The 22,160-nt window shown below is 55.8% G+C and overlaps 1 protein-coding gene across 3 annotated transcripts in view; it reads right to left on the reverse strand.

Moving 5' to 3' along the window:
• Positions 1–22,160, reverse strand: part of RAMP1 (receptor activity modifying protein 1) — a 50,415-nt gene that overhangs the window by 23,669 nt on the left and 4,586 nt on the right. For 2 of the 3 annotated variants that reach the window (XM_089916150.1, XM_022568093.2), the window contains exon 2: positions 9,747–9,885. In XM_089916150.1, the coding sequence (XP_089772276.1) occupies positions 9,747–9,871 (125 nt within the window). In that variant the 5' untranslated portion in view covers positions 9,872–9,885. Of the gene's footprint in view, positions 1–9,746; positions 10,893–22,160 lie in introns of those variants that run through there. The other variant, XM_089916149.1, reaches the window with a different exon arrangement.

Raw genomic sequence — 22,160 nt, forward strand, 5'->3', positions numbered from 1 at the left:
TTAGCCCCGCACCTGGGGACATGCGTTCGTCCCCTCCCAGGGGAGCAGCGGAGAAGAAGGGAAGCTGAGGTCGATGGGGCGGCCCCAGGTGTGGACGGTGAGGGCCGGGCCCTCCTCCCCAGCTTCGGGCTCCTCGGTTGTGGGCCCGCAGGCGCATCGTCTGGGAGCTTCCTGAGACCCTCCTGCCCCTCACCCCCACCTCCAGGAGCCCAGCTCGGGGTGCTCGAAGCCCCAGACGGCGCCTGCCTGCCTTCTCCAGCATGCCTCGCCCCCGACATCGGTCCCATCGTCCCAGCCCTGGATCCGTCCCCCAGGCCAGCTGGGGCTGAGCTCCCCGGCCAGGGCGGAGGGGCCTGGCAGGCCTCCTGAGAGCCCCCGACCCGCCAGCAGCAGACAGGCCCGTGTTGGCGCCGCAGGGTCTCGGGGCGCACGGCGCACTCCTCCCCTGTGAGCTGGCATTCCCGAAGGCTCTGTCGCGATGCCATCTGGGTGCGGGCTTCAGGAAGCCACCTTGGAGAGCGCGGGGCAAAGGGCACCCCTTTCTTCTGCCGCCCAGCAAGCCTGAGCACGTGCTGCCTCCTTGTCACAGCTGGGGCCTGACGCACCCGGGGTGGCGCCGGGGAGCCCGGGGTCTCCCGCCCCACGGCCCACAGGCAGCAGCAAGTAGCGGCGTCTCCACACACCCGAAGAGCCAGCGGGAGGTGAAATGAAGCAGCAAAGGGTCGGGGAAGAGCTGGGGAGGCCCGCGGCCCCGTCCTCAGCCGCCTGCGGAAAGCCATGTCTCCACCTCTTCCCCGAGGGCAGGAGCCCCAGCTGAGGCCGGGCCAGGGGACGGGACCGAGGCCTGAGCAGAGCCGGCTTGGCTTCTCAGGGTGAGCTGGCGGGTGTTCCTGGCACGGCCCCTCCCCGAAGGCCCCCAGAGGTCCCAGATTGGCCGCCAGCTGTCCGCACTCCTGGCTTGAGGGGGCGGCTGTGCTGTGGGACACCTGGAGGGTCCCCGGCATGCAGGTGGGCAGAGGGTGTGGGAGGGGCGTCTGTGCCAGGTCGTCCCGACGAGCATGTGGCCCGAGCACGGGTGAGTATCAGGGCAGATCCTTGACAGACAACCAACGAGGGCCCGGGGCCCAGATCCGAAAGCTCCCGGCTGTGAGGGGCGCGCAGGTGGGCCGGCCTCCAGGCCAGGCATCCTGCAGGGCTCCGGTGAGAGGCTTGCCCAGCACCCTGGGCGTGGGCCCCCCTGAGCCCCGGGCGGGATGGGCTGAGCACAGCAGGAACCCCAGGAGGGTGATGGCCACTACCCCACAGAGACCTCCGTGGTTAAGGAAGATGCCCGCTCTCAGTTTCCATTGGGATCAAAACCAAAGCAGCTGTTCCAATGCTGCTGCTGAGCTGGGAAAAATTTCCTGACTTGACCCTTTACTCCGGACACACAAAGAAGGCCCTTTGTTCCAACAGCAGGCCCGAGATCACGGCAGGCCCAGGAAAGACCCTGCGGTGGGTCAGCGCACCAGGGCTAAACCAACAGGCACCTGGAACTGGGGGGCTAGGCCTGCAGCCCACGGCTGCAGGAGCAGGTCTGCAAGCCCTCTGCACTGCTCTGGGTCCTTCACTTAACTCACTGGGCTGTTCCTCCACTCGCAGGCCAGAGACCCAGACTCATCGCTGGGCCCCGGCTCGCGCCAGGCTGGAGGGCTCTCACGGCCCAGCATGGGGCCAGCGTGGCAGGGAGGGTTTCCCGGGAGCAGGCCATGGAGACCCGGGTCCCTTGGACCCCGAAGCTGCCGTGCGCCGAGGCGGACATGGTCAGGGTTTACAGACATGGAGGCTTTGGGGCAGAGAGGCTGGGATGAAGGTGAAGTTGGGCTCTCTGATGACCAGTCTCCGATGGCGGTGCCCCGTGCCCCTGGGCCACCTCTGACCACCTTTGATACCTTCCCCGGCCCAGGTGACACCTTAGAGCCTGAAGCTGTGCAGGAAGTGGGGGAGCAGAGCTGCCCCCTGGTCTCCTAAATCCACCCGGCATTTCTTGTCTGGGGGAGAAAATCGATATGCGGTCACTTTAAAACCAGCCCTTTCCTGGTTGAGTTCTGCACGTTCCAGATTCCTCTCCCTCCCCAAACAACACCAACAGGAAGGTCTCTGGAAATGAGAGTTTCTGATGACACATTTCCCCAAGTCCTCTATAGCTTCCCCAATTAGATTACGTTCCCAGTTAATATGTTAAATCATGTTAAATTTCCATTAGTGAACCAGGGCTGCACTTTAACGAGCTGACCTCTGGGACACGGCGGACTTGGCCTGGCGCACAGTGGGGAGCCTGCCCTGCTGGGCTCACTGGCCCTACAGGGACACAGAGTGGGGATGGGTCAGACACCTGCGGAGTCTGAGGCCCCCCAAAGCATCCTCACACGGAAGGACTCAGGAGTAACCCCCGAGCCATTCTCACGACGGAGGAGCCAGGGGTCCCGGTCCAGGGCTGCTGGAGAGAGGTGCCTGCGTTGGCTCAAACACAGAATCTCGCTGCGCAGCTATGGTCCCAGGGTGAGCTCTAACTGTTACAAACCTTGAAACGCAAAAACGAAGCAGGCCCACATGCCAGGGCAGGTCACTCAAGAATGTCCACTGTCCTCTTGTTAGAACAAGTCATCAGCCCTCTGCTTTCCCTCGAGAAATTCCTATCCGTGAGCAGCGATGCACAGCACTGCTGAGAGCCGGCCAGCAGGGCCAGGCCCCGACGTACCCATGGTGGACTTTATCCCCGAGTGTTCTGGAGTGTGCGGCCTATGGAAGACTGTCTGGCTCGCGTTCGTCTGTGTCACTTAGTGTGAAGGTGATCTCCTCTGACTTGCAGCTGTTTTGAACTGGAGTCTTTTCTGATTTCGGGAGAGCCCAGAAGTTTCCCTCTGCCAGATCAGAGCCGCCTTGACGTCAGGCGGCAGGCACCAGGCGGCTCTGGCCCTAGCTGCGCTTGCTTTAGGGGCTTCCCACCCTCAGCTGCAGCCTGGCCCTGAACCCCAGACCCCAACAACGGCCCAGTGCTGCTTGCTGGGCTGTGGCCTTTGCCTCACCCACAGGCCTTAGCTGCACTTGGCTTGGACAGGCATCCTTCCCAACACCCGTGCCCTTTGCCAGACGCCCACCTGGCTTGTGGCCCTCCGGCTCCAGGAGAACCCCCTGAGCCACAGCCGCTGTCCGGCTCTCTGCCTGCTGGTCCCCACCTTGGGTGCCTGCTCTCCCGCTGGTCACTGCGCTCTGGTCATGGTGATGGCCCTCCTGCTTACACCCTCACTACGCCTAGCCTTCTCTCTGGGTCCCTCTTCCGTTCTCCTTCCACCCAATCCTTTGGACAAGTTTGTCCACCCTCAAGACCCCCCAGACCTCCACTGTTCCAGGAGACCCTGGAAAGTCTGCCCTTGGCTCGAGCACCAGGCTTGGTATTGAAGCCGAGCAGGACCCTGTGGGGCTCCTGGGCACGGATGCCTTTCCATGTCCCCTGCTTCTTGTTTGTAGGGACAAGACTCCAGCCTCCATGACCTTCCCTGAGTTCTAAAGCGCAGATTCAAACAGTTGCTAATTGTGGAAGGGAGGGGATGCAGAGACAAGGGAGGAGCGGCCAGGAAGCAGTAGAGCAGCCTTGGGCCAGGGTCCTGGTCCCTCCTCAAGGGACACACAGAACAATGTATTTGAGCTCTTTACAGAACTAAAACCCCCAACAAATGGAAGATGTTGGCATTCTTCATTCCAGAGAAGACCAACTGAGGCCACATAAAAGGAACCAGAGAAGCTCATCAAGAGATTACTGTGAGACCAGATTAAAGGCGCTCAGGCCCTGCACACACCCTAATCTTACCAGCAACCCCACCCTTGAACTATTGCTATAAAACTCCTCACCAAATCCTCCCAGGTTGGGACACATGGTTTTTGAGGGCAAGAGCCTGCTGTGTCCCCCTCTGCCTGGCAAAGCAATAAAGCTATTCTTTTCTACTTCACCCAAAACTCTTGTCTCCGAGATTCTATTTGGCACCTGTGCACAGAGGCCGAGCTTTCGGCATCATTATCCAAGGCAAATGAACCTCACCAGGCCCACTGGATGCTGGCGGGGGCAGAGATGGCCACTGGAGGCCAGCATCCACCTCCGGGGGAGCCACACTGCCCCCTGCGGTTCAGGAAGCGGCCGCCTAGTGCCCTTGGGGAGTGTCAAGAGCTGGGACTTTGACTCAAAGGGACCTTCCTTACTAGCTGTGACCCTGGGCAGACACAGTGGGAATTACAACAGTTCTGCCTCTCCCTGAGCCGCTGCCTACTTAAATGAGATAGTGAATGCTCAGGGCTTAGCACGGTGCCCAGCTCACAGTAAGTGCTCAGTAAATGCGAGCTATAATAATGAACTCTTTTCTTGGACGGAGGGAACCGACAACGAAGTAAGCGTTCAGCAGGCAGTGAGCACCCACTGATGGTTCTGGAGGAGAAATTAATGTTGTCGACGCAATATGGGGAAGGCTTGAAAAGGGACCATTTATAAAAGTATGAGCAAAATGCACAGGGAAACTTAGTAAAGGGCGAAGTGGCGTCTCAAATCACTGGGGGCAAAGATGGGTTCATGAATAAACAGGACAACGGGCAGCTCATCTGGAAGAAGACAAAATCTGCTTCATAGTTCACACCGCAAACCACAATTAACTCCAGGTAGACCAGGGGTTTAGATGTCGCCACTGAAACCAGACATGAGCTCGAGAAGAAAACATGGGTGGATTCCTCTTGAATCTTGCTATAGGGAAAGGCTTTCCAACTATGACTCAGATCCAGAGGTGATAAAAGATCAACTCTCATGTGACTACTTTAAAAAAATATTACGTGGCACCAAAAATGCTGAAAACAAGTCGAAAGACAACTAACAAACTAGGAGAAAATATCTAACATGTATCACACAGAAAGGGCTACTTTCTGTTCTGACTTATAAAGAACTCTTGAAAAAGGACCAGAAATGGTCTTGATAGAAAATGGGAAAAGACACGAACAAACAACTTGATTTGAGGATGGCCGTTAAACGTAGGAAAGATGTTCAGATTCGCTTGTAACTGGAGACTGCATATTAACACTCCACTCAGACACCAGTTCTCATACATCCAACGGGGAACGTTCAATGTCTGATGACAGTCTGCTGGCGAGGCTCGGGGAAACGGGCCCTCCACTGCTGGTGGGGTGCAAACCGGTGCACCCTCGGGAGAGCAATGGGCAGTACTTAATAAAACCACGTGTGCCCTTACCGTTGACCTGAAGATAAAGCTCCAACAACATGAAAATGCATCTGCACAAGGTCATTCACTTCAACGCTATCTGAAATTGGAGACTACTGGGAGAACCTAAATGCCTCTTCATAGGAAAGCGATGGAAACACAGTGCATGGTGGAGTATATTATCCAGCTGTAAAAATGAATGGGAACATTCTCTGTGCACTGATAAGGACTGATGTCCAGGATATACTTCTCAGTGAAAAAAGAAAACCCCAAGTGCAAAAAGAATATCTATAGTGTAGTATAAGAATATCTATAGTATAGTATAGTATATTTATAGTATAGTATGAGAATATCTATAGTATATTATCATACAGTATGGTATAAAGATATCTATAGTATAGTATAAGAATATCTATATTATGATATAGTACAGCATAAGAGTACTGATAGAATAGTGTAGTATAAGAATATCTATGGTAAAAGACTATTTATAGTACAGTACAGTATAGAAGACAATCTAAGGAATAGTATAGTATAGGAATATCTGTAGTACAGTATAGTATATTAGGTTGGCCAAAAGGTTCTTTCGGTTTCTTTTCTGTAAGATGGCTCTAGTAGCACTTAGCTGTCTTTAATGTCATTGGAAACAATTGTGTTAGATTGTATGTGACAGCTGTCATATCAGCGTGCATTTAAAAAACGACGTCAAATTGGTGAATTTTTGTGTAGCCATTTTAATATTGAAGATGGAAGAAAACAGCAACATTTTCGGCAAAAAAGGTAAAAATGCGACTGAAATGCACAAAAAGATTTGTGCAGTGTATGGAGAAGGTGCTGTGACTGATCGAACGTGTCAAAAGTGGTTTGCGAAGTTTCATTCTGGAGATTTCTCACCGGACAATGCTTCACGGTCGGGTAGACCAACTGAAGTTGATAGCGATCAAATTGAAACATTAGTTGAGAACAATCACCGTTATACCACGCAGGAGACAGCCGACACACTCGAAATATACAAATCAAGCGCTGAAAATCACCTGCACCAGCTTGGTTATGTTCATCGCTTTGATGTTTGGGTTCCACATAAGAAAAAGACCTTCTTGACCGCATTTCCGCATGCGATTCTCTGCTTAAATGTAACGAAAACGTTGTTTTTAAAACAAATTGTGATGGGCGATGAAAAGTGGACACCGTACAATAACGTGGAACGGAAGAGGTCGTGGGGCAAGCGAAATAAACCACCACCAACCACACCAAAGGCCGGTCTTCATCCAAAGAAGGTGATGTTGTGTATATGGTGGGATTGGGAGGGAATCCTCTATTATGAGCTCCTTCTGGAAAACCAAACGATTAATTCCAACAAGTGCTGCTCCCAATTAGACCAACTGGACACAGTACTCACGAAAAGCATCCGGAATTAGTCAACAGAAAACGCATGATCTTCCAGCAGGATAACACAAGACCGCATGTTTCTTTGATGACCAAGCAAAAGCTGTTACAGCTTGGCTGGGAAGTTCTAATTCATCCAGCATATTCACCACACATTGCACCTTCAGATTTCCATTTATTTCAGTCTTTACAAAATTCTCTTAATGGAAAAAATGTCAATTCCCTGGAAGACTGTAAAAGGCCCCTGGAAAAGTTCTTTGCTCAAAAAGATAAAGAGTTTTGGGAAGATGGGATTGTGAAGTTGGCTGAAAAATGACAGAAGGTAGTGGAACAAAAGGGTGAATACGTTCTTCAATACAGTTCTTGGTGAAAATGAAAAATGTGGCTTTTATTTTTACTTAAAAACTGAAGGCACTTTTTGGCCAACCCAATACTTCATGTAAGAAAGAAGAGGATATAAGGAAAAAAATATGTACACCTGCCCATTTGTCCAAAGGAATACAAGAAGGAAAAACCGGAAGCTAATGAGACTGGTACCCACAGGGAGTGGGTGGGAATGGGGTGAAAAGGATGGAGAAATGCGGTGGGGGGAAATGACACTTCTCGGAAGCTACCTTTGAGGACAGCTCTGACTCAGAGCCCCAGCGTGATGGGCAGTTCTCTGCATCAACCTGCCCAAGCTTTAGTTCCCAGTTACTCAACCAAACACCAACCCAGGTGTTGCTGGGGCAGCTCTGAGATGTGGTTCACCTCTACAACTAGTTGGCTTTAAGTAGAGAGATCCTCCCTGATCATGTGGGTGGGCTTCAGCCTCCAGTTGAAAGGCCTTAAGAGCAAGTTAAGAAATTCTGCCTCAAGGCTGCAGCCTTGGCTCCGCCCAAGAGTCTCCAGCCTCAGCCTGCTCCGCAGATTTGAACTTGACACACCCATGACCTTAAGCCAGTTCCTTGAAATAAGTATCATTATATATGGCTTTTCCCTACGCCAAGGTTAAAGGGGGGTTCTCCCGTGTTATTTTTCTTTTTGTGCTTGGGTGGTCACATCTAAATCCCTGGTAGGAATATATGTGTATGTTTATCTTGGCTTTTGAGCGTCATTCTTTAATCAAAGGAACCGGGGCTCCTTGGAAAAATGGCTGATTCCAGGGCTGAGGCAGAAAATGCACAAAATGAGGCTGGAGAATCTCATGGTGCCAGAAAGTAAGGAACTGCCCCCAAAAGGATGCGGGGTGTGGGGGGGGGGGATGTCAAAAGAACACAAAAGCCAATTTGAAGGTGCTGTAACTGCCAAAGCTGGGACAATTTAACGACCCTTGTGATGGTGTTGGACCCACCCAGATAATCCATATAATCCCCCCATCTCAGGGTCGCCTGGTTAGCAACCTTAGTTCCATCTGCAACTTACCTCCCCTCCACCATGTACTGCAACATATTCCCAGGTCCCAGGATCAGGATGTGGTCACCTCTAGGGGCTGTTATTCTGCTGACCACAGACCCCGGGGCTGGCTGGCCCCAGCTGATTTGCCGAGATGCTCTCAGGATGAGGACTTTTGCTTCTTCCTCCCACAATTATCTTGATTTTCTTTTTAAATAAAGAAATTTCCTAGCAACCTCACCTCCACCCCCGGCTTCTATTTTCAGCTGTATCACCACATGGCTCAGCTCGGATGATGGCCCGGGTGATGATGACTCCTGTCTGCACTCTAAGCGGAGTCGGAAACCGTCTGTGGTGGCTTCGTTTCTAGTAACATGTCGCCACTGCTTCGTTCAGGACGTCACTTGCCAGTTGCGTTACCTCTTCTGCGAGGCCACCTGTTTGGAATCTGTCTACACAAATCACTCGCACAGAGCTGGGGTCGGGGTCGGGGGCATGTGGTTCCCCAGGGACCCTCGTGGTGTTTTCTCTGCATCATAATAACGTGCACTCTTTGATTTAAACACGAATCACTCAGCGGAGGCAAAAAGCCAATTAGCCTCAAGAACAGTCTCTGCTGATTTTGAACATCCTGCCCCCGCCCCGCCCCCTTTGATTTCTAACTCCGCCCCGCTTTGATTTCTAACTCATGACTGATTTCTCAGCTCAGAAAAGGAGACCCTGAAGTCTGGGAAGAGGCAGCGGAGAAGGAGGAGGGTGAGGAAACCGCACCTGGCCCGGCGCCCGCTCGGCCTCTGCTCAGACCCTGGAGGGCCGTGCGGGTTCCATGTTAATTGCAGGGGCAGGAAGCAAGCATCCCCGCGCCCAGCTCCTGTGTGTCCTGCGCTGTGCTGTAAACCGAGGTGCAGGTCTTTGTACAGAGGACATCGGAGCCCAGGCTGGAAACCCACAGACACTCTGCGGACCCTGCTCACCTGGCAGGGTCGGCCGCCCACCTGTGATCTCGGCATCTGGAGGGTATTTCTCTTTGCCTTTCCTCGCCCACTGGAGCCCTCTGATGCTCCCGGGCCCTGAACGCTGAAGCAGAAACACAACCTGGGATAGCGCCTGCAGACACACCAAGTTATGATCTTTGCTCCAGAAGACGGAGGGGACGGGGCCTGGGCAGGGAGAGACGCCGACCCCGCTGAGCGGCCGAGGGGCCAGGGATGAGCCCTGTGGGGCAGGAAGAAGGACGTCTTGGCAGAAGGACTGAGTCAGGAAGGGGAAGGGGCTCAGCTCGAGCTGGGCCGCCCACGGTTCCAGGAAGCTCCGAGCCCCGAGCAGGCAGGAAGGACAGCCCTGGCCGGACCATGGGGATGGAGGGAAGCTGCGGGTACAGCCCTGCACTCGGGGGCTCCTGTCACAGGGACTCGGCCCGGCCGCTAGACCTTTGCTCCCGGCTCCCGGCCTCCCAGACCGGACAAGGGCCAAACGGAACCCTCCGCCCGCCGCCTGCCACGCTGGCGCCCGCCACCCACCGTGACCCCAGGTCGCCGCGCTCAGGCCTCCTCCACCCCACCGTCCACGCTCACCTGGCAGGGGCGCCCTCCTTCGCCCTCACCCTGGACCCGGCCCGTGGCGCATCCACACCCTGGACTTTGGTGAAGAACCGCAACCGCGGCCTTGAAGGAAACCCTCTCACCGGGCCCGCGGCCCCGCCCCCGACATGCCCCCCGACACGCCCCCACGCCGGAGATGCGGACTCACCCGATGGTCTTGCCCCAGTCGCACCACAGCGGCCTCCCGACGGCCTCCATGTCCACCTGGAACTGGGCGAGGCAGAGCTCGTGGAGGAGGGTGCTGAAGGTGGCGTCCTGGCAGGCGGTGGCCATGAAGAGGTGGCTCACTGCAACGACAGCCCCCAGACGACTGTCACCCTCCGGCCTCGCCGGGCCCGCCTGCCCCCACTGCGGGTCAGGGACTCTTCTGTCCACAGCCCACATCCATCGGGGCTCCCAGCCCAGGGCCCGCCGGGGAGCCCTGTCTGACTCTGAGGCCACCAGGATGCCCTGGGGTCCCCGTGATCCCTGGAGGGGGCGTCTAGGCTCCAACTGGATCATTTCTCCGCCAGTTGTTTCGGGGCCCAGCAAAGGCCCTGCCTGCTAATAGCAGGTCTGAAGATGAGGTCTCCCTGGGCGACAGCGACAGAATGGGGACCGCACCTCCTCTTGTCCGGGGCACAGGGTCTGACTCTCACATACTGTTTCATCCTCACACCACTCCCGACATGGTTCCCAAGGCCTGCCCTTCACTGACATGGAAACTGCGGCTGCGGGAACAGCTTGCTGGGACCGGACCCTGGTTCATCACCCGCGAGGCCACCAGGCCTCTGCCGGGTAGTGAGGAGGAATCGGCCCGCCCCAGGGAGGGCCAGCGGCACAGGGTCCTGGAGACCGCCGCCCGCCCCTCTTCCTCCGGCACCTGTGGGCTGCAGCACCCAGCACCGAGCTCACATCCTCTGTGTCTGGATGTTCACCAGTTAGAAACCACCAAGCAGACAAACTGTCACGTGAAATGTTTCTACCCTCCCGCCTTGATGAAGGTACAGTCAGAAATTACAAGCGGCCAAGCAGTGCCCTGCACAAAGCAAACTTCACTCATTTCCCCCAAGCCCAAGCCTGGCTCCCGTGGACACCAGGCAGGCGAGGAAACTTCTCCACTGGGTCCTCCCCGCGCCAGGCCTCCTCCCCCTCCCCTCTTCAGGCTGAGCGTCCACTGTCCACCTTCTTGCTGCTCTTTGGGGTGGGGTCGGAGTCCTTGCATTCCCTGCTTGGGCTCTGCCTGCAGGCACCCACCCGCCCCCCAGGCCATGCTGCGTCCTCTGCCTGCAGGCACCCACCCGCCCCGCCCCGCCGGCAGGCCCTTCCAAATCCCTGGGGGGAGGGGCTGCGCTGGGAATTCTTGGACTCAGGGACATGGGTGGACGGCAAAGCAAGCTGTCACTTGAGGCGCTCGGGCCTGGTAGAGATGTGCGCTCAGGTGGGAGCCCCTGGCCCCTCGGACTCCTCCCCCTCCCCCTCTGTCTTCCCAGAGTAAAATGCGGAGGAGCAGGTTCTCCAGTCCCTACAATATTCGGGCGCTGCTCAAAGCTCTTTACGACTACCCTGAGGTGGGGTCCTATGGTGATCATCGCCTTACAGATGGGAACTGGGGATTCGGGGCTCAGAAGCAGGCCCAAGGTCCGAGCACTGGAAGCGGTGTAGACTAGACTGAACTAGCCCTGCCCCCGTCGGGGCCTGCACCCAGCCCACTCCCAGACCGCGAGGCTCGGGCCGGAAGCAGGAAGTGGGGCACCAGGCCTGACCTGTCCTCTGCTGCAGATCTCGGGGAGGGGGTAGGTGAGGAAGGTGGGGCGTGGCCAGAGAGGTGGTGACGGCAGGGGGCTGGGAAGAGCCATTCTAGTGTGCGACTCTGGGGGCTCAAGAGTTACTGCGTGGGGGGACGAGGCAGGGCGATGGGTAGGTAGGCGGGTGGGGGGATGGGTAAATGGCTGGGTGGGTGGATGGCTGAGCGGCTGGGCAGGTGGACAGGAGGGTAGATGAAGGAGTTCACACACCACAGACGGGGCTCTGACCGGCCCACGGTGGGCAGAATGGAGAGACGAACGGGAAGCTGAAGGCCCGGCCGGGGCGGAGGGGAAGACGGGCTCTCAGAGGAAGCCTGTGGACTTGGGAGAGGGGCAGGTGGACAGTGGTGCTGGTTACAGGTAACAGCGACGGGCTGCCTTAAACAGAAGTGAAGGGCAGGCCGGGCACAGGGGCCCCTCGCAGGCAGGAAGAGCATGCTCCGTCCCTGCCCCGCCGAGAGTCTGAGGCGAGGGAGCTGGCGGGGGGCCCCGGAGCCTGTGCAGGGCACTGACCTCCTGCCAGAGCCTGTGCGCCTGGAAGCCGGGCGGAAGTGCACGAGAGCCGTCCCCTCCCGGCACCGCTGGTTCTCAGCACGGCGGGGACTGGTGGCCAGTGACAAGCACGCCGTGTCCGGCAGGGTTGGAGACTTGGGGTCGGCGAGGGCTGTGGTCAGAGGGAGCCACGACGAGGCCTCTCCGCTCTCCCGGGGGACGCGATGGCGGGGGCTCCACACGCCTCTCCAGGATCCCCGTGACGACCCCGCGCCCCTGGATTCCACGTCCCGCGACATGTGACGGGGTGGGAGGCTAACGAGCCCATTTACGTAATTTAAGTGACAGACTCCAGGCTGGACACATCTCGGCAGGGGTCCAAGCTAACAAAGTGACATTTCATAGCAGTAAAAGCACAACTCTGTGATTAATTACAAATAAAACCGCAAACGCAGGGAACCCACGGCACGTGGAAGTGGAGACGAGACCAGTGGCAGGAGCTGGAAGCAGCCTCGGGCTGCACCTGCCTGCATGCTGAGGTGCCTGCTTCCGCACTCGCCGCCTGGAGGGTCCCACTGTCCCCCAGGCCCGGACAGGAAGGCCGGGGGCCTGGAAGCCGCTCAGATGGGGAGGACCCCCGGGGGTTTTAGCTCGAGAAGCCGGGAGTAATGGGGGGGGAACGGGGAAGATGAAAGGCTGGCAAGAGGGAAAGCCCTTCGGAGAAGCCCCCAGGAGAGGACGGGGGGGGGGGCGGGCGCAGGGCTGACCCGCCCTCGACACCCTGGGAAGGGGCGCCCGGCTGGGTGTGAAGGAGTGAGGCCCCCCGGGGCGCTCAGGGGGCCGGGGAGGGAGACGCGGGAGCCTCTGAAAGCCCCTGAGTTCACGCCGCTTCCCAACAGCCCGGGTGTGGCCCCCTCAGGGTCCACACGGCGCGCACGTGCACCCGAGGGCCAGCCGTGAGGAAGGGGCAGCTCCCCACCCCTGCCCTCTCAGGACACCCCGAGAAAGCCCACCTGCGCCGGGGGTCGCAGGTAGCTCAGGAAGGCTTAGACACAGACTCAGGGAGGAGCTGCAGCCTCATTCTGAAGGTCGGTGGCCCCTCCGTGTGTCCCCCGCCCCTCACTGCTCGTGGCATCCGCTCTGCACTCCCCACCTGGACCGCCCTTCCTGGCAAAGTTCAGGCTCAAATGTCGCCTGTCCTCCTCCCTAAGGTCCCAGCACCGCCCCTCCCCCACCCCCCGCCCCACCTCTGCATCTAGTGCCTTGTTTAGGGCGGGCAGACGGTTCTTTCTTTTCTCAGAACCGCTTTGCTGTCCTCTCCTCGCCCACTCTTTCTGACTCACGCGGATGTCCTCCCTGGTACCCAGCGGCTCTGCATGTTAATATTTGTCAGGTGAACCAGATGGTGACGCCCAGTTTATCAGTGGACATTCTACGTGGGAGTGAAGCATGGTGTCTCGGACTGTCCCAAGGAGGGTCAGGAAGCGCGGCGGGCTCCCCTCCTGCTCTGGAAGGGCTGGTTTACAGCAAATGAAGATGCACGCGCATCTCAGGGCACTGGGTGCTCGCGACAGAAAGCCACGGGCTGATGTGAGCGCTGGAGGGATCTGATCTAAGGGTGCTGCGTGGCTCCCGAGTCCCTGGAATGCCAGGGAAGCAGGGGCCCACAAGCCCCAGAGTTAGTGCGGGGGGGTGGGTGGGGGGCCAGAGGCCAAGGGCCTGGTTGGAATGGGTTCCGAGGGACGTGTCCTCAGGCCACAGTCCCCCCTGTGAGGGGGTCCCTCCCTGACGCTCGGGTCGGCCTCTTCCTGCTGCCGCCTCCTCTGGGCTGCACACATCCAGCAGCCACCTGTCCCCGCCCGGCCTGCTCAGGGCCTGAGCGGCCACCCTGCCCTTCGGCCTCAGTGGTCACACTTTAGCCCGCACTGTCTGTGCGCCACCCTGCCCTGGGCTGGCTGCAGGGCCTGCCCTGTGGCCTTGACCCGGCCTGGCTCTGGGCTGGTCCCTGGGCGGCAGCTCCCACCTCTCTGTGAGCCACTGTCTGTCTCCCGAGGGCGGGACCTCTGCTCCCTGGAAACAGACACCCCTACCCCGCTGCCCTTTCTCTCCTGCCCTGGGGGAGCCCAGAGCCGCTGCTCTCTTCGCCGTCGTTCCTACAACTGGGATGAGGCTGCGCAAGCTGTTTGCGTGAATCTGGAAACCAGTTTCATTTTTAAGTAGAGGAGAATGACACTTAGATTTAAAAACAAAAAGAGCCTGATGTGGTTTCTTTCATTGGGAAGAGAGGAAACGTTATGGTTTTAACATGGAATAAAATTGCCCAAAGTTTTAAAACCAGCTGTTTGGGGCCAGATGGGTTCCAATCCTGTGTCACTGCAAATTTAATCATTCATAACTCATGTCTTTAAAAGGCCGAGTGCAAGGCTGCCGGGGCGGACAGCAGCGAGTCGAGGCAGGACTTTCCCTGGCGTCTGCATCGTTCAGTCCAGCGAGCCTGGCGGCGCCTCGAGAAACAGCTGGAAAATGTCCCTGACAGGAGGAGAAATGGCAGTGAGATCCCTATGGCCACGTGCCTGGGGCCAGAAAGATGGGGCAGCAGCGTCCCCATGGGGGACCTCGGGGCTCTGGGGCATTTGGGTTTTCTAATGAGAGATGAGGGCTCAGAAGTGAGGACCTGATAGGTGTTGTTTCATGCCTGTGCCCTTGGCCTGTGGCCGCATGTCTGCAGGACGGGCCCATCCTGCTGCCACTCATCCCACCCCACGTTTGCAGAGATGGAGCCGCAGACTCACACGGTCCTCCCAGGGCTGGGGTGACCGGTGGGAGGTGAGCCGAGGGAAAGGCACCTGCTAGGGGGCCTGCTCGTCAGAGTGACCAGCTGGGGGCTGAATTCAGAGCCCGTGAGCCTCCAGAGCCCCCAGCACACTGCCCACCCCCACCCCCAGGCCAGGCCCAGAGGAGGCCTCGCCACCTCTCGGCCAGTTTCTTTCTCTGTGAAATGGGAACGTCCCACACTAGGTGGGCAAACAGGCCTGGCTTCCAGAAGACGTGTTCACAGAACCAACCCCACCTCAAGACGAGTGGCCCTCCCTGTGGATTTGCAAACTGAGTGGCCCTTAGCGACTCACAGGAAGTGCCAGCCTGACCCCAGGGCCCAGCAGGGGTGATGGGAGGGGGCAGGAGGGGGAGGGGACAAAGGCGTGGGACATTTCTGGAGGTGATGGATATACATGCTCACGGTCTTGGGTCCACGTGGGTGTATATCTATGCCAGAACCTTCCAAATGGTACACTTTAAACATACTCAGTTTATTCTACGTCAGTTATACCTCAATGAAAACAATAAATCTGAAGGGAATGTCGAGTGGGTTATCTCTGAGTGGTGTAATTACAGATGATCTTTATTTTCTGCTTTATGCTCTTCTACGTTTTCCACAGGTTAAAAGTATAATTTCTAAAATATTCTCTCTGTATTCTGTCCAGACCTTTTCCTAATAGCTATCGGAAAAATCCTTGCTCGGCATGTTCTTGCTGAATCACTTTTTGCTCATCCAGCTAGGGCCAGCAGGGTGAAAAACACCCACTTCCAGGGCTCTCCTGGGTACAGCCACTTGGGAGCCAAATGCCCAGGCAGCTACATGCCTGGCCTGTCACTGAATGCCCCAGAGGATGATGTAAACAGAACTTGGTTTGAACATGTTACCTTCAGCCTTTCTCAGTCTACTCTGGAAAAAGAAAACAAAAACCCAAACGACAAAGTGAAAAAACAGGAACTCTGTGTGTCCAGTAAAAACTCCTACTCAACCCTCAAGGCCCAGTGAACCATCACCTCCTCTGCCCTGCTCAGCACAGATCCCTCTCTGACCGTGCATCGCACCGTCTTCTAACCCTTGGTTAGCCACCGAGGGGCCTCAGAGACTGCGTCTCCTGCACACCCAGCGCCAGCCCTCAGCAGGCTTCCGGCTGACGGCACGCTCACTGAAGGAGCAGATGTGCTGGGGCACACCGCACTCCTGGCCGGGGGCGGCTCTCTTAACTTTCCCGGTCTGTTCTGGCTTCTAGAAAGCGCAGAGCGGTTTGGGAGTCAGCCTGTCCTCAGCCAGCAGCTTGTGAGACGCTTCTCTCTCCTCCCTGCTTAAATACTCTGTGGATTTCATCCCCTTCTGGAGGGTTTTGGGGACCGCGTAATGTGATACCAGGTCATATTTCGGTGCCTTAAGGTGCCTGTGTGTCTATCAAGAGCCACTGTCTGTCTTCTCTTTGGAAGCAAGTTGGTATGAATGGATAGAATGCAGATCAGGCTCTAGATGGGTTACACATCAATTGCAAAAGGCCTGCTACTTCCCCTCCCACTGCCACATGCTGGGAAGGCCCCATCGAAGGTAGTGACAGCTGCAGTTCACGTCGCCAGCCCCTGTCCTAAGCCCTCTACGGGCATCAGCTTATTTAATCCTTGCAAGTAACCAACAGGGCAGGTATTATTCTCTCATTTTACACATAGGGACAGAGGGGCCCTGAGAGGCTAGGTAATCTGCTCAGAGCCACACAGCCCAGGAGTGGTGGAGCTGGGGTGCAACCCCTGGCATGCTCATCTCAGACCACGTGGGAGAGATGCTGAGGGCGGCCACCTCGACGCCAGAGACCCTGAAAGCAACCCCAAAGGCTATAGATGATCCATGTCCGCTGAGGCTGTGAGAGCCTCGAACCAAGTCACCTCCGCAGGTGGGCTTCCCCAGGGCCACCTCCCCGTGAGCGGCCTGGAGGGGTCTCACTGGAGAGGTGGGCATCCCATGAGATGGATGCCTGGCCGCGTGCAGGCGCCCTGAAGGACACGAGGTCAAGCCAAGAGCCAGCAGCCAAGCTGCCTCCTCCCGACACCGGGTCCGCCTAATCCCAGGGGACTAGCATTTTCTACCTGAGCAGGTACAGCCGACTCAAGCCCATTGCTCCCACTAAAATCACTGGTGTCTTTAAGGAACACGTGGTGCCCTCAGAGGAAAGCAAAAGGATTTTCATGATTTTAGAAACTAATTTCAACATCTCACTTGTTAAGGGAGTCTATCTTTGCATGCTTTTCTGACACGCAGATGAATCGCTGCACGGCGACTGGAGAAGCACATCCCAGCGACCTTACCGACAGGGGCTGGGCCAAGAGAGCCTGGAGACGACCTCTCCAGAGGATGGAGAGCCTGGGGCCCAAGGGAGGAGCTCCCCAGCCCATCTGAGTGCCCATTCCTGCCGCCCGCGAGTCGGGGTCTCCTGAACCGGCTCCATCGGTCACCATGCTCCATCGTTGGTGGGCTGGAGGGTCCCTGTGCCAGCCCCTGAGTGAGTGCCGTGGTCCCTCCAGCATTCTCCACGTGGCCCCTGGGCGTCTCCCCACTGCCAGGCTCCGTCACACTGAACTTCCTCTAGAGCGAAAGCTCCTCGGCTTCCCCTGAGCTCTTCCTCTCCCGTCTCTGTTCTATCTAATGCCCTCCCTCTGCAGGAGGTCAGCTGGTCCAGCTCGCCCCCTGTCCCAGGATGCTCTCCATGCCTGGCAAGAGGAATTCCCGCCCTTGCCACTCTCTGAGCAGCCAGTCAAAGGCTGAGAGCAGGAAGAGTCCCCTCCTCCCGGCCCAGGGGCCCTTCCGCTTCCCCCTCAAGCAGCAACTTGCTCCAATGAAGCCCTCACCTCGAGGATTCTCCTGTCACCTGATTTTCATCCTTGCGGTCAGCCTGCAGACCCACCGTCCCCTTGCTCTGGCCCAGGGATGCTGCTTCCCCTCCTCCCTCCCCTCCTTGAAGTGCCTGCTCTGTGCTGGATGTGGGAGGACCTGTCGATGTGTGCCCTGAATCCACGAGAAAATAGGATGCTAAATGAGATCAAACGCCTAAGTGATGCAGAATAACACACAAAAGGTGGGCGGTGGAGTCAGACAAATGTAAGACCAAAAAGTAATAAAGCACAGTATCATCCCTGACAAAGTCAAATTCCACCTGGAAAGAAAGAAAGGGCATCCCACACCCATCAGGACAGCTACCGTCAAAAAACCAGGAAAGAACAAGTGCTGGTGAGGATGTGGTGACTCGGAACCCTTGTGCACTGCTGGTGGGAATGGAAAATGGTGCAGTTACTGTGGAAAACAGTAGAGCAGTTCCTCAAAATAGTAAACATAGAACTACCATATGATCCTGCAATTCCACTTCTGGGTATTTACTCAAGAAAATTGAAAACAGGGTCTCTAAGAGATACTTGCACACCTGTGTTCATAGCAGCGTTATTCACAATCGCCAGAAGGTGGACGCAATTCAGGTGTCATCGATAGATGAATGGATAAACAAAATGTGGTATATACATAGGAGGGAATATTATTCAGCCTTAAAAAAGAAGGAAATTGTGACACATGCCATAGCATGTGAGGTGCCTACAGTAGTCAGAATCAAAGAGACAGAAAGTAGAAAGGTGGTTGCCAGGGGCTGGGGGAAGGGGATGGGGAGTTAGTGCTTCGTGGGTAGAGTAACATTTTGGGAAGATGCAAAAGTTCTGGAGGTGGGTGGTGACAATGATTGCAGGACAATGTGAATAGCCTCAATGCCACAGAACTGTAACCATCTTAAAATGGTTAAGATGGTAAATTTTATATGTATTCTACCACAATTAAAAGTAAAAAAAAAATAAAATTAAAAAAACAATAAAGAGGGGCTTCCCTGGTGGCGCAGTGGTTGAGAGTACGTCTGCCAATGCGGGGGACGCGGGTTCGTGCCCCGGTCCGGGAAGATCCCACATGCCGCAGAGCGGCTGGGCCCGTGAGCCATGGCCGCTGAGCCTGCGCGTCCGGAGCCTGTGCTCCGCAACAGGAGAGGCCACAACAGTGAGAGGCCCGCGTACCGCAAAAAACAAAAAAAACAACAATAAAGAGGACACAGAAGGTTATGCTATAAGAACTCCTCACGTGGATGTGACTGGCAGGGATTAGATGTGTGAATTCCCCACTGTCCCAGTGGCACAGACGTGCAGGAACTCAGCGACAGAAAAGTGAATCAGAGAAGCAGCGTGGGTTTGAAACACAGTTCTCAAAGCCCTGACACAGCTGGGGGACTACAATAAGTAAGGATACGTAAGTAATATAGTTTAAGATGATGACTAGAATCAACACATAAAAACTCCACACTCGGAAATTCCCTGGCCGTCCAGTAGTTAGGACTCGGTGCTTGCACTGCTGAAGGCCCGGGGTTTGATCCCCGGTTGAGGAACTAGGATCCTGCAAGCTGCTCAGCACGGCCAAAACACAAACAAACAAACAAAACTCCACACTCTTCTTGTGGGTTTAGGGGCCTTTTACAGAAGGGAGATTCTGCAAGGCCCAGAACGATGCCTTCACTCGCACTAAGCCGTGGCGGTGGCCTACGACTGCTTCCTGACCACGGAGCGTCAGGGGAGAAACCAAAAGGCTGAGTCCCTGGGATTGTTAAAAACTTGCTTCCAAATAAGTCATATTTTAAGAAGATATAAAACCCACAAAGACAGAACATCAAGAAAATACTAGCAACGGGCACAAGACAGAAAGAAATTCAGGGGCTGCAGCCATGATGCCAAAGAACAAGTTTCATTCCTGAAAAAGACAGAACAAAAACAAATGGATTTGGCATTCAAGGGAAATGAACTGGTTCTTCTGGGGGGAGGGGAGGGGTCTAATAACAGAGATAAATCACTGTCTCTTCTGATCGAGAGATGACAGGAAAATGCCAATTCAGACCAGGCATGGCAAACATATGTCCACAGATACAGTGGGAAATAGAAAAATAAGATGCCTCTATTAATGATATATTGGATAAAATGGACAAGTTCACAGGAAAATGTGAAACATCATCACTATGAGAAATAGGAAACCCAAGAGGACCAAGACCCACGAAAGACACTGAAAACGTTCTCAGTTATCTTTCCTGCCAAACAGGGCCCCACTGGATGGTTTTGCAAGTGAAAATGAAGGTCCTTCAGGTCCTGGAGGAGCTGATCATTCACATCATCCCAACTGCCCTGACGCAGACAGAAAGAATGAACGTTCACAAACCTCTTTTGGGAAGAAACCCCAGTGCTGCTAATAAAACCCACCAAAGAAAGTGCAGAGCAATCTCACTTAGGAATAGCAAAGCATAACTCAGAATAAGCAGTGGGCAACAGACTCCCAAGTCTGCTGAAAGCCAGCACAGGGACCCAAGGAACACTCCATTCATCCCAGAAATGCAGGAAGATTCACACTGGCGAACCCCCTCTCCACCTGGGGCTCCATTTCACCAGTGCCAGCAGCCCGCCCCTCAAGGAGGGAACTCAGAGCTCTGCACACTGCCAAGGAAGAAATGATTCTTCCTTAACATCATAAAAGAGTATTTCACCCATGGAAAGAAGACTCATTCTCTATCCCTTCCCCTCCCCGTCTCTAGCAAACATAAAATAAAATTTAAAAAGCACCTTGCCCAAAGGAGAAAGACTGAAGGTTTGAGGCACTGTTGCCCTCAGCCAGGAATGAAGGAAGGCAGCTGCGGCCACACCCCCTACTCAGCAGAGAGTCACCCTCCAACCCAGCTGGAGCGGGGAACCAAGAGTGTCAACGTGGGGAGGAGGTGACACCCTTCCTTACAGATCATCTAATGATCTATCTGAAAAAGCCAAGGGGGAGAAGAACGAAAACAAAACAAGAAGCTGGCACCGTTAGAAACCACGTGCACAAAGACGGCCAAGTGTAAAACAAATGCACAAAAAAGGAGCTTATGTTCCAGCAACGACCAGATAGAAGATAAATTGGGGGAGATATCCCAGTCATAGTAGCAGCCAGAAACCACAAGATTTCTAGAAATTGAAGAAGTAATCTGCAGGAGAAAAGGAATCCTGTGGGTGGGGTGGAGGACAGACTGCTGTTTCCTGAACAGGTGGTCTTGTTAAAATCCTCCCAGATCAGTCAACAAATCAGGGCAATCACCATTCAAATCCCAACAGCCACTTAGCTAGAAAATCAGCAGACATTCCAGATGAATCAGAGATCTGCATGTCTAAAACCCCCGGCACGGGAGGACACCCTCAGTAGGCAGCACTCTGGGTGAGCCCTCTCTGCACCTTCTCAGAGGACCTGACCTTCTCCAGGCTGCACTAGCTGTCACCTCTTCCACACTCGCCCCTGCGAACTGCCTTCCCCAGTCTCTGTCTCAGCCTCTCCTCGGCCTCGGCCTCCCCTCCCTGGCCTCCATCGGGAGCCTGCGCCCCACCCGCATCCACACCCCCGGGGCCATCCCTTCTATCCGAGGCTCTCACACCATCTTGACACGGATGCCGCCCCAGACGTCTCTCCCAGCCACACTTCTTCTGTGCCCTGCAGACACCTGCCTACTTGCCACCATCCCTGAGCGTCCAAGGGGACGTGTCACCCAATGTGGCTGCTGTGGATAGGGCCGTCAGCTTTAGCAAATAAAACTACAGGACGCCCAGTTAAACTTGAATGGCAGGTAAACGAGTTCTTTTTAGTATAAGTATGTCCCAAATATTGCTTGAGACACTCTTATACTAAAACAATTTGTCGCTTCACTGACACTGAATTTAAGCGGGGGGCCTATGACTTCCTGGAAGCCTCAGCTGTGATGCGCCAGCTCTCTGGCCGCTGCCTGCTAGGTGCCCAGCTGTTCTGCATTCCTCGCTGCTCCCTCCCTTCCCACGGCCGAGCCCTCTGTCCACCTGTGGAACCCTGTGGAGCCTCTCCACTCCTTCCAGCTCAGCCCCACCTTCCCTCGCCCTGTCTCCCACCTCCAGCCCCCGCCCAGCTCCCGCTGGGCTCCTGCACAGCAGCCTAGGGCTCTTTAAACCATTTGTTCCATCTCGTCACACATTTTAATATCCTCCAGGTCTGCCCATTGCCCTCGCAATGAAATCTGAACTGCTCCCCTTGGCCTGGAGGATCGGGTCCTCCTGTAGCTTGGCTCAAAGCCCTCTTCCCCTCGTGCTTCCATCACAAAGGCTTCTGGAAAGTTCCAAGGCCTTTGCATAACTGTTCTTGTGCTCTGAAGCGCTCTTCCCGACTCCCTGGGGCTTGAGGTCTGGGGCCCCGCCGCCCGCGGCTTACTTCTTTCTGCACAGATGGCACCTTCGCAGACGTGGCTCAACGGGAGCGCGGCTCCTCAGCCTTGGCACCGTGGGCGTTTTGTGCTGGACGCTTCTTCGTGTGGGGCTGCAGCGGGCAGCCCCCAGCAGTAGGCTGTGTAGCGGCACCCCTGGCTTCTACCTACTAGAAGCCCCTTCCAGGCCTGACACCCTGG

Source organism: Delphinapterus leucas, chromosome 8, assembly GCF_059928025.1.
Source record: "Delphinapterus leucas isolate spDelLeu-1000000601 "Yukka" chromosome 8, BTC_Dleu_Yukka2, whole genome shotgun sequence".
NCBI lineage: Eukaryota > Metazoa > Chordata > Mammalia > Artiodactyla > Monodontidae > Delphinapterus > Delphinapterus leucas.